We start from the raw sequence: 12,480 nt of genomic DNA on the forward strand, positions 1-12,480 counted from the left end.
AATAGATCAATTCAAAACCAACAAGCTCAGTCATACGATCGCGCGCTCACTCTCTTTCACACACATACACACAAACACACACACTCATAGACAAATAAACATGTATACATGCATTCGCGATCATTCGTTCAATGGTTATAACTTAAGGCGATATCGTAGTCCCTTCAGCCAGCTATTACATCTTAACCAAACCCATATTTTCAACCGATTGTGTACGTTTAGAAATATACCCCTAGCTAATGGTAATTAGTTTCTAGAGCAACGCAGAAGAAAACATTAGGGAGAGTACCGTTCCAGTTACTAGGAATTCGTTTCTTCGCGTAGGAATTGAAATCAGGATGGAGAATGGTGCTATGGCATGTACATTTACTTCCTCGAGAAAGACAATAAACGACATACTCACGTTCGTTCTTTATGTATTAGATTGGCAGAGAAGCAGTATTTGTTGAAATGTTATATGCAGAGACATGTGAAGCATAGGTTAGTATAAACGAAACTAACATCGTATAGCTAATGCCATACTAAAGGCTGAAGCAGTATTTCTTACTATAGCATACACCTCAATGTTTGAATATAATATTTTTAAGCCATCCTCATAATATAGGTTGTATTAACAACAAAACTAGTCACAGTTTTTCTTTAAATCCTATTACTGTGGGAGACAATAATTTAAAACTATACTTGCCACCATTTTGCTAAGTGGAAGTACCTTTTTTTAAGTAAATAACTAATTACGAAGCAATGACACTGACTAGCTAAAGGGGTTTGTAGTCATATCGGATGTACTAGTTTCTATACACCAACTACACCAACGAAAGGGAACACAAACAAGGGTACTGCTCAGTGAGAAAAAGTAAACAAAATTGAGGGTAAAAGTTAGTGCGACCTGTAACGTGCGGATACACGATTGATTTGAAGTTGTTCCAATGTTTCTTGTTGCTCTAAAAGGCATATACAAATGTTTGGATTCAAATGGGTTGTTGCAGCGCAACAAAGTGGTTTGTGCTCCTTGCTTCATCAGGCTCAAGGTACTGAAGGGTAGTTTCGTCTGGCGTTATAAAAGCGATGGAATGGACTAGTCACAAGAGGGGCAGCGAGTCTTATGTATGGACGGTATGTGTATAAAAGCATTACATGTTTTGTTAACCTGTAGGATTAGTAATACAGCCACAGTCGTAACGCCGGTCGCCATGGTTAGAAACGTATTATCTTTTTTCCAGCTAAGTTCCGATTGTTCTTCATCGCTGATGGAAAAGCACAACATGCATTGAATAGTACGACACACTTTCGTTTGAATGAAGTAGATATAAAATGGAGTAGTCGTATTATTATCCAAAAAGGCTTTAACATCGTCATTAGTCAAGGAACTTAATGTAAGCTTCCGAAGGTACCCTATGCATGTTATGATAGGGAAGAGTTCGCGGTCCAAGGATATAGTCGTTTGATGATTTTTTTTCCATCATGATGGGTTTGGATAGCACAAATTTAGTCAGTCGTGGGGAGCAAAGTTGTGTTAGCAAACGAAGAAATGAATCCAAGAACAGACGAGGTAGAAAAAAATATTCCACGGTACTTACCGTATGTTGTGGTGGTGCCCAACCATCGTACCAAGTTGTGGTTTGCGATAAAGCTCGAATGCCGATCCTCGTTGCTCTCGGCTTCCGGCTAGATCGAGCGCATGTCGATCGGTTGGGTGTAGTGGTGGCATGTTGCCTAAGGGATGTGAAACAGTGGTTAGTGAAGGTTACAATAAAGCAGAAAATATGTCCAATAACTATTAAATGCATGAGTTTGTAAATAGTGACGTAATCAATAAAATTGTTTGTATTTCACGATTTTAAATTCGTTGCCAAGAGCATTTAAATGTGTATGATTTTTTTTAAATTTAGATAAATTAAGGCATTGCTTTCAATAAAACAAGAAATTTAAACCAATAAATACTTTTATAAGCGTTCATCCTGATCTGTACCTAATCGAGTGAAACATCCAACATATAGTGTTATAACTGTGATAATTGTTTGATAAATATTCACAAAAGCGACACAGTCGATTATGTTTTGTGTAAATTTTACATTAAATGGGGTAAGTTACGACCATATGATTTAGTGAGCAGTATACCGAAAAAATCATGCATTTAAGTATTGGTCAGCAAATCAAGGATTAACGGTTGATAGAAAAGGAATCCGGAAAAGAAGGGCGTAGTGAATAAGTGGGTTGAAATAGGAATTATTATTGGTACGACGGGTGTGAACGGTCAGTTGAGTATCTTAAACCGTTAATGGATTGTGTCAGTAGTGGTATAATTTATGTGTAGTACGTCAATGCGTGTTTGTTACCTATGCCATGAGTTCCTGTCCCATTACCTCTATGCATGTAAGTATTGCCGTAGGGGTATTGTGCGTTACCGTTGTTATAACCATTGCTTGCCCCCATTGCACCCATGTCCCTGACACCATTGCTCATATAAGAATGACTACCGTTGGTGTTGCCGTTGTACATTGGGCCTCCATTGCCGCCGCTAGCACCATTTCCAACCGTGTACGGATTGTACGGGTGCATGCCTGGTGCATGGGACCCGCCATTGTTTGGTGAACTCGGCACGTTGTGGGCCATACCCTGGTGGTAATGTGATGAAGCCATGGGAGGATAATAAAAACCATCAGGTGAGCGAGGTGAAATTGGTTCCTGTAATTGAAACGATTATAAGTAAAATTGTCTGTGTAGAATTGATACACTTGATTGAACTTACCCCATTATCCCACTGTCCCGAATGATGCATTCCAGAACCATTATTTCCGGTACCGCCGACTGGAGGTCTGTAGTTTTTAGGTTTTGGCGGGGGAACAGGTTTAAATGGTGCGCCATTAGCCAAATTCGGTCCCATAGCAGCACCGGGTGGCTGTCCTGGTGAACCAATCATCGACGGTCCTTTGTTAGGCTTCGAGTAATCGGCCTGCGATGCTGAATTGTTTCGACTGTGACGTACAATAGAATTAAATTAACGATGTAACAAAACGTAAGTGTAAATGCTGCTAGTAATGCTGTTTAATCGATCATATGTGAAGTGTTAAGGTAGAAAAATGTGCGAGAAAATTTTGCTTGGACCGACATGATTGTATATTATGTCTAATATCGTTTTCCATTAACTAATTAATAATATTTCATAAGAAAGTAATGAGTATATGCTTTTGCGCTTTTGGAATTGATAAGCAATTCATATTGGAATGGATAAGGAATGTGATATAAACTGTAGTTAATTGCGGAGTCTATTTGTAGGTAGCAGTGGAGCTATCTGTCTACACATGTTCAACAGAATCGTGCTAAAAAGGGTGAAATACGGAAGGATAATACTTTTGTTTTAATTCCATCAATAAAGAAATATGTGAATGGCAGTGCAATCTAAAATGAAGACATCGTGTCGATTCAAAAAGCATAACAAGACAATTATTTTCTAAGAATATACCTCCATATCCACCAAATAACGAATGTTCAATTGAACTGTTGATTTGGTAGTAAATACTACTACTAACATATACTAAACCAAACAAAATGCTTTCTTTGGTCTCGTAACAGCCACTTTAAACTAAGGTATCGTATTTCGAATGAACTAATCTACGCCTGTGTGGACAACACATCGTATGATAATGTAGATTTGGTTGCGATTTGTTTATAAACAGATATTCCCGCATCTGTTGTCGCGACCTTCAGTTGCAGACCCACATATTACATTACAATGCAGCATGAAAGAAAAACAAAGCCATCAATCATATTGGCTACAACCACCGGAACGCTACGACGCTATCGCATTCTAATTTAATAGTTCACATACTACGGTGAGGAGGAAAACACACGATGTGTTGCTTACCTGTATTTGCCGTAATCCGTTTTCGTTTCGATGATGTGCTTCCGTGGACTGTCCAGCACGAGATTGGTTGGCCTTTGTGGCATATTCATTCCACCACCGGAACGATCGCCTGAGTTTCGTTGCGTTAATGTTTCATGAGCTCCAGTACCTTTAAAAAATCACATTCCCCATAGAGAACAAGTGAGTGCATTATTAATATACATTTTAGTAAATATACATCGTAACATACACATAGCAATCTTAAGTAATAATTTTATGAAAACGTACCATTATAGTTGCTTCTAGCCGTCGTAAGCAACATATCAGATGAAGTGTTCATTGAAGGATTTCTTCCATACTCTGAAATGCCTGATACGTTTCCTCCCAGTGAATGTGCTCCATTCCGATTGCTACAACATCAAAGAGAGCGTACATTGGTTAACTTTTGGCTCACTCGGAATTGTCAAACAAACGCATTATAGTAACATTTATTTTTGTTTGTAAATTAAAAACAAATAATGCTATTTCAATTACGTCAACAAAAAGACTAAACCCAACTGAGCATTTGCTAAAGGATGAATCATAAAAGCTGCCCAATACTGAAACAAATTGGCTTGGCAGGCGGAAATTCTGGAAAGACTTACTTGGGCACCGATTTCAGATCATCGGGTGCATTGGGTCCTAACCTCATATTCTGTGCGGTCAGCTGCGATGATGTATTGTAGGAATCGTAGCTGGAAACACTATCGTACGATCCGTTCGCTTTACTCGACGTGTTCGGATTGCTGCCGGACGAAGCAGGATGATGATGACCAGCCGTACGGCCACCTGCACTGCGATCCAGTGATGTGTTGGCGTTACGCTCCAAGGAGCTACCGGTGCCTGGGGCCGTCGTTGCTCCGTTTACCATCGGTGGAAGTGCAGGTCGCTTGTCGGGTCCTCCTCCGTGTCCCAGCAGTTGATTTCTGCTGCTGTATTCATCGTGGCCCGATGTGGGATCGTGTAACGTATCAGCGGACGATTGTTTCCCATTACCGAAGAGTCGTTCCTGTGCGGAACGACCAAGCGTACCGCCCGAGCTTGAGTTACGCGATGGCAGCGAAGACCCTGGCGTACTAGGAGCACCGGGTGCGTTGGGCGGTTTAGACGCTCTGTCGATACGAGGAGGTAAATCTGGAACTGAAGTAATAGGAAACGCTAATAAATACACAGAACATCTTTCGCGTTTACTCAACCTAAAACTTACCCGCTCCAAAGTGTGGACCGTTCGATGAACCTTGCAGCGCCGGAGCGGCTCTTGAAGTCGACGAACCGTAAATGGCATCTTCGGGATTCATTCCCGGTGCACCTCCACCATTTTTGCTTGATGAAAATCCATACTTGTTATCAACGGTCATTCGACGGGAGTGAGGCGCATGTTCGTACGGATTCTTTAAACGCGATGATCAAAGAAAAATCCAATTATTCATTGCATTCGTCGATTTCGGTTGCGTAAACAATAATGTTTTTAGTCACAAAATGGCCAAATGATGATGGATGAAATAATTAGAAAAAATGTATGACGGTAGTACATTTTGGATAGATCATCAACTGACGTAAACAATAATAAATGTACTAGATTTCCAGTTGATTAGAGAAATATTTTGGAAGAAGAGACTATTTAAAAAATAGCAACATATGCCAAAAAAAAGGTATCATAAAAAATATATGGGGATGCAGTTAGCTTACCGTGTATGGTGGTGGCATGCCGTCACCGAGTTCTCTATCCCTATCCAAGTTATCCTGATTAGTGGCAATCGATGGATCAGAGCTGGATTTCACCAACTGTGGCAAGTTGCCCAATGAGAGTGATGCTGACGGGCCCGGGCTTAGCTCCAGATCCGATTCTGGACTCGAGGCGTAGGAAAGACGGGATGTGGTCATGGGGAACAGGAAATCATCGGACAAAGATTCTACGGGCTATCGGTTACGTGAATCGACCCGCGTATAAGGTGGTGGGAAGTGGTAGGAACGAACGACAGAAAACGGGAATAGCGTTACCCGTATCGGTATCGGTACGATTAAGATATATTTGGGAGTTTATCAAGCGTACGGTGACGATGAAGGAACGTAATTGAATAATTCCAGGAGCGGGAAGCAATCATTCAGGGAAAATAGGGATATGTTGAGCGCACACACACGCGGATAGTATATAAATGTAGCGTATATATAGAAGATATGTTTGGCGTTAGTGGCAAACAAACACAATTTTGTTTTCGGTACATCATAAACCACAACATAAGTTTTTTTTTTGCGGGGAAGGAGGGCATCGATTTTCATGTAGAAGCGTATGTAGGAAGTCGAATGAGTATATATATGGAATTAAAAAAGACAGAAAAAATCACACCGTTAGATTCGTCAATAGTCAATAGTGAGTGATACTTATACTATTAAAAATGGAAAGTAAACGCCTTTCAAACCCTTTATAGATCCATGCAAACAGTGTTAGTAATTCCTATTCGGATAGCACTTATTAGTATCTCTGTTTATAGCACTCGAATTTTACATATTTGTACAAGATGCTGCTAAACGTACTGACATTTAATTGTCAATGTAAGCGATGAATTGATTTGGATCATGTACATGGTTACCATTCGCATCAATGGACGTAAGGATATGATTAGTACCGTGCAAAGCACCGCCAGCACTGGAACTGTTAAGCGAATACTCGTCGTCGCGACCAATACCGTTGCCATTATTCGCACCATTAGTGATGTTAGTGTACGATCGATTGCGATCGCGCGTTTGCAAGTTGTCCGGATTGTGATAGAATGGTGTAGCGTGAACGGTCGCATTGGCCGTACGACCATTGTCAACGCCTATAGCCACCGCGGGTTGTTCGTCGTCGTACAGCAGCTGTTCCGAGCTTCCGGTGGTTGCTGTGGACGATTTACCACCGTACGACGAGGATGCATGCAGGCTAAGGGTCGATCGCTGAATGTTGGGGTTTGAACGATGCAGTGCAGCATTGTAGCCGATGCGTCCCGTTCGTCGACCACCAACCGCGGGTGACGCCATCCGAATATCGGGCAGCATCATTTGAGCACCAATCTCACTGCCAAGTACAGTGTTTGGTCGACAGTTTTGCATGGTATGCGTTGGGATGGATGCGATAGGTTTGATAGCATTGAACGATTGGTTAGCGAAATGGGGCTGTTGTTGGGCATACGGGGTAACGGCGATAGGTGAGACGGCAAGTGAATTGTTGAAATTAGCAACAGGCATTGAGTAGCGATAGGGATTTCGGGACATTCCGCCAACACTTGTCGTTGCTGGCGGTAAAGGTGACACATAGTTGCAACACGACAAAGGGCATGGAGGTGGTAGATAGGGCAGAAAAATATCGGATGCTAGTTCCACCCGCTAGCCAATGTAAGGGTGTTTGCGATAAAAATGGGATTAAGGCAAACAGACATGAACATAGAAGAAGGAAAGTAAAAGGACCGCACGTACATAAACCAACACCAAGTGATAAAATAAGAAAAGAGAAATAAAACATATAGAATTAGGCATGGTTCGATAATGGTCCGCATCTTGTGATTCCCCTTACTAAATGTACAGATATTTTCATTTTTAGCATATCGACAATACTGATCACAACGTTCGGTAAGGTATATGAGCCTGAAATAAGAATGATTTAAACAACCAAAATCCACAGCCAATGTGCTGAGCTATAAGGAAAACAATGATACCATAACCAAAACCCTTTCTACCACCATGAGACGTACGGCGCGGTAATAAATTAACCATCTTTACCTTAGTCTCCGACATCCAAACTGCACCACTCTGTTGCTGGTCTATCGAATCCCTCAGCTTCCGATACCATGTATCCGGATCGTTGAGGTTGATCGTTGTGCTGAACACATGGGACCAAACGCGTTCCAGCTTCTGACACTGCTCGAACAGCTTCTTGCTGCTCTTGTGTGCCGATTTTGGTAATCCTTGGCGCATCTGCTTGATTGTGTGTTTTGTATCCGCCTTCAAGAATATCACTATTGGGTAGAACTGTGCGTAGTTCAGACGATCGACCGCATTCGGCGTCACGTCCAGCAGCGCATGTTTGCCACGGTCCATAATGTCACGAATGTTTGACAGGCGCACGATACCACCACACTTGGACGAGCCTTTATCGTCGTCCTGCAGCGGTGCCGTATATTTGTCGGGGAAATCTTTCATCAAACGCTCGCGCGCTATGTCCGCCACCGGGCCAAAGATGACAACGGGACGCACAAAGCCCGGATGCCTTAATACGACACGCTCGTACGCGGGAAATTTGGAGATGGCATCTGAGAACACCACATCATCCCAGTTCTCGCGCGAAAGTGACTTTGAGCGGCGATGCGTCGAACGACGCCTGCGGAAGAAGCTAACACGCGACTCGGAAGAATTCAGTTCCTTCTTGCTCGCGTTGAACTGCACCGTCGCCAGCTCCTCGGCGCGAGCCTTGTTCGGAATGACACCGCGTTGCAGCTCTTGATGTCCACGGCCGATGCGCAGCACCTGCCAGGCACCGACTACACCATTGTACAGTGTATCGATCACCCGGAACACATCGCCGGCTTTGAAGGACAGTTCACCTTTCGTTGGCGTATCGCAGTGGAAATGCGTTTTGATGTGGAACGAATCGCCCCGCTGCTGTGCCGTAATGCTATCGAACTCTTCCTTGCAGTACTGTACGATCAGATCGATGCGATCTTGCAAACTAAGCAGAAAGAGGACAGCCTCCTCCCTGGTAACTCCGTTCATGTCCATATCGTTGACCTTCAATATTTTGTCCCCCGTTACGAGACCCTGAACGGAGGCGGGACTGTTCTGCTGTACGGCCGTCACAAAGATGCCCACCTCGTTACCGCCCGTCAGCCGTATCCCGACCGAACCCTCCTTTTGGAATGTGATGTATCGTGGCTCGGTCGTGGGGGGCTTTTCCTCCATAAGCTGACGGCGGGTCGCGTAGAAATCTTCACCCCTCGGTGGTGGAGGTCTTGGAGGCTCGTCAACGACACTGCGTGATCGCGAATGTCCGGCAGCTCCCGTGTCCGCAGTGCGGCTAGACGTTCCCGGAGGTGTGCTGGGACGATCGAGCTGCTGCAGCGAAATATCTGTCAACGGTCCTCTGGAACGTCCTCTCGGCGTGAGGTTGCTTTTATCATCCGCTAACAGCGTACTCATGGCGGACGGTCGCGTCGGTGGTTGCACGTACAAATTCTGCCCCGAGTATGAACCAGTTCCGTTGAGATAATTATCATCCATATTGCTACAGTTGGACACCTGGGCCGTATGGGAGTAGACAGGCGATTGCATGCCGGAAGCAGTTCCACCGGTAGGCCCTCCACCATAGTTCCCACTAACACCGTTCGGTTCGCGCAACACCGCAAGCGTTAGCCGCTCTTTGCAACCGTCAATGATCTTTTTCGCCTCTTTAAGGCTCATCGAATCATTGCAGTTGGTGTTGTGGATTCGTGTTACCAGATCACCTTCCTGCAGTGCGTACCCATTAGCCGCTAGCTGATCTTTAGTCTTTGATGATATTTCCTGTGACGACACAACAAAAATGAAACGATCAAAATCGAAATCTTGAGAAAGTTTTCAAACATTTTAAACTCAACGCACCCGTATAAACAATCGGCAGCCCAGGACAATGCCGAAGTCGTCCTTTTTGTTCGCCTTCGTGACGATGACTTTGATTTGCTGCTGAGATCCATTATTTGCACCGAGACCCAGCCCGGTCGAGCTGATGCTGTGCTGGTGCTGATGTGAGTTCATCCCCACACCCGTCGACATTACGCCCATCGCACCTGCGCCACCTGGTCCTGCCAATCCACCGGGCAGCCCTGCAACACCACCTCCACCCGATCCTACTGCCATCCCATGCATATTCGCACCCGGTAGTGGATGCATCAGACTGTGATTGGGTACGCGTCGTTTCACCATCAGTGTCACGGTATTGCCACTATCGCGCAACACCTGTACAGCTGTGGCGTACTCGACGTTTTCTAAAGACACACCGTTAACGGAAATGATTCGATCGTTCACTCTGCACACGGAAGAAAATAAACAAAATTAGACGTTAAGCGTAATGATTGGCGAACGCTAGCCGGCAATCGACTGCTTACTGTAGTTGACCCTCGGCCGGACCATTCTTCAGCACGTCGCTAACCGCGATCGATGGGTCACCGTTTGCGAAGTGTGGATTGTCACGACCACCGGACACCGCTATGCCAAACCCGTAACCGGTTACGCGGGAAAGTGTTACTGTGCTGTAATCCCATGACGTTCTCTCCAGCTGTAATGGTAGAAAAGAAACAGAAAGACATATAAATACGATTACCAAATTAAGCCGTGACATATACGAATGACTTATATGGAAAAAAAGTTTTTAATAATAATAAAAAATCCCTTTAGCAATGCGCATGAATATTTTTGCAGAAAAATCCTCTTTTTGGGCACATTTGGCAGGAGAAAGTATGAAAAAACCATTGTCACCTTTTCCAAAAAAAAGAACCAACATTCACAGTTGGTTTGTTGTGTGCGGGCTTTTTGTTCATTCCTATCACATTGCTACATTGGAGTGGCTTTCTCTCGACACATTTGTGATAACAACGAATGCGCGTGCGTTGTTCAGTAAGCTGAGTAAACAATATAACAACAATGGCGCCAGAAACATGGAGATGGTTTGCTGTTGCTGCTGTTGTGCGCCAGTATGGAGCCATCTTTTGCTGCATTTGTTTCATGTCACCATGTACGGGGAACCAGCCGTTGCATACTTTCGAGCATGCCCGCATACACACAGCTGAATGCGTGCGGCATCGCTTTATCGTCGATCGTCGCTTAATCCAACATGGAATCTGGATGGAGAAATCGGACAGCAGTAACAACGGTGCCCATTGATGGCGCGTAACGACATTGCCGTACCGGACTCGGCGAAGGAAGAAGCGACCAGCAGTCGATCATTCCCATAGAAAGAGAACGGTCGGCAGGGTTAGTTGTTCACGATTTTAATCAACCTTAATTCAATTAAATCCGGGAACTTCAAGTTGGCCTTGCACTCTGCATGAACTGCGCCCAACCGAAGACAACAACAACAATTTCCCATCCTCGTGTCCTGATCGATGTTTGTCCTTCGTTCGTTTTAATTAAAAAGGAAAAATTCAAACATCTTCCCAAGTTTTGTAGTATACTTAGAAACCCTAACGCTTTCACGGGTATGGTATTCTCTTGGGCATGATTTCCCCAATCATAGTCAATAAAAGTAACAAACAATACAACGATATAGTAGAGATGTCGTTAGTGCTTATTAGCTACCGATTGTCCAGGCTGATCAACACGCAATCAAAAGAAACCAAAAGAGGGCATTTATTGCCGAGCGTATCGGAACATTTACACTTTCACCAATCCCCACGGTCGGTTCCTGATTCCGATCGTAAGCTTCTTTAGCAGCGGACAAGCGAGCTCGATGTGCAAACGTTCGTCGCACTGTCAGAGATGTGTGCTACAGACATTAGGCAACCGAACGACAGGCGGAAGTGAAAGAGAGATCTATCTTGGCTGAAACGAAAACTGTAGCGTCGGAAAAACGACTATTCAAATGTTGGTGGAGAAAGCATGGCAAATTCAGCACAATACCCTGACGAAAGTGCGATTAGTCCAACCTGTCCACCAGGGGACACATTATCTCACAAACGCTTGATCGTGTCACGACCCTATGATGATTTGCCGGTGCGCAGAAAAAAAACCCACGTACACCAGAGTACGAGGCAAGTTATCGAACGCTGGATTTAATTATTACAAGTAGAGCCAGTCCATGTCAATCGTGCCCAAGCTATTATAGTTTAAAAATTATAACCCTTTTCGGAAAAGGTGTAGGAATGGCATGGAGAAAGAGAAGAAAAAAAGGCTCGCGTATTATGAACCGCGCCCGTGCATAGTCAAGAAAATAACGCTTTCGCATCATTATCGGTTAGCATCATTAGCGTGTTATCATTCGGCGGTGAGTCGTGGCGAGGGTTTGACAAATCGAAATCGACGTCAAATCAATGGTTGATAGTGGGCAGCATTGGAGAAAAGAGAAATCATGTTAATTACAATAATGATCGCCAAGGTTGTTTCAATTTGAAGGGGAGATCGAATATTCTTATAGTGCGTTTTTAGGTTCGCGTTTTAGACTGCGATCTGTTTCCGAAATTGAAACATTGGAACAAACTTTGTGGAATGATATGGAATGCTCAGAAGCTGCACACTTCAAGGGTCACCAGAGAACCAACATGACATGTTGACGTTTTGCACTACTTTAGGATTAGCAATTGAAACCTAATACATCGATGAGCTTCTAGCATATGGACGATCTCTGATTGACGATCTCCCCTAAGAACTTACGAAGTTAATACTGTTAGTACAGCGGAATCAAATACTCAACTAATCGAAGGCATTTTGAAGGTCACTTCAAATCCTTGTAATCCGTCACGGATTACATGGACATAATCGGATGGATATTTGGGGCGGTGTGCAAAGCGGCCACCCTGAAACGTGAAGCCTTAAGGATTGGATTGAGCATCAAGACAAAGTACTTGCTTGCCGGAGGCAATGACCCGCCTGGGGAG

General features: G+C 44.0%; 1 protein-coding gene across 1 annotated transcript in view; it reads right to left on the reverse strand.

Moving 5' to 3' along the window:
• Nucleotides 1-12,480, reverse strand: part of LOC128709446 (tight junction protein ZO-1) — a 49,543-nt gene that overhangs the window by 4,034 nt on the left and 33,029 nt on the right. Inside the window, exons 4-14 of the mRNA XM_053804443.1 lie at nucleotides 9,997-10,166; nucleotides 9,494-9,917; nucleotides 7,640-9,415; nucleotides 5,573-5,803; nucleotides 5,091-5,274; nucleotides 4,489-5,023; nucleotides 4,133-4,254; nucleotides 3,866-4,013; nucleotides 2,750-2,975; nucleotides 2,337-2,685; nucleotides 1,578-1,713 (exon numbers count right to left, since the gene is read on the reverse strand). Coding sequence (XP_053660418.1) covers nucleotides 1,578-1,713; nucleotides 2,337-2,685; nucleotides 2,750-2,975; nucleotides 3,866-4,013; nucleotides 4,133-4,254; nucleotides 4,489-5,023; nucleotides 5,091-5,274; nucleotides 5,573-5,803; nucleotides 7,640-9,415; nucleotides 9,494-9,917; nucleotides 9,997-10,166 — 4,301 coding nt within the window. The remainder of the gene's footprint in view (nucleotides 1-1,577; nucleotides 1,714-2,336; nucleotides 2,686-2,749; nucleotides 2,976-3,865; nucleotides 4,014-4,132; nucleotides 4,255-4,488; nucleotides 5,024-5,090; nucleotides 5,275-5,572; nucleotides 5,804-7,639; nucleotides 9,416-9,493; nucleotides 9,918-9,996; nucleotides 10,167-12,480) is intronic.

This window comes from Anopheles marshallii, chromosome 2 (assembly GCF_943734725.1).
Source record: "Anopheles marshallii chromosome 2, idAnoMarsDA_429_01, whole genome shotgun sequence".
Lineage (NCBI taxonomy): Eukaryota > Metazoa > Arthropoda > Insecta > Diptera > Culicidae > Anopheles > Anopheles marshallii.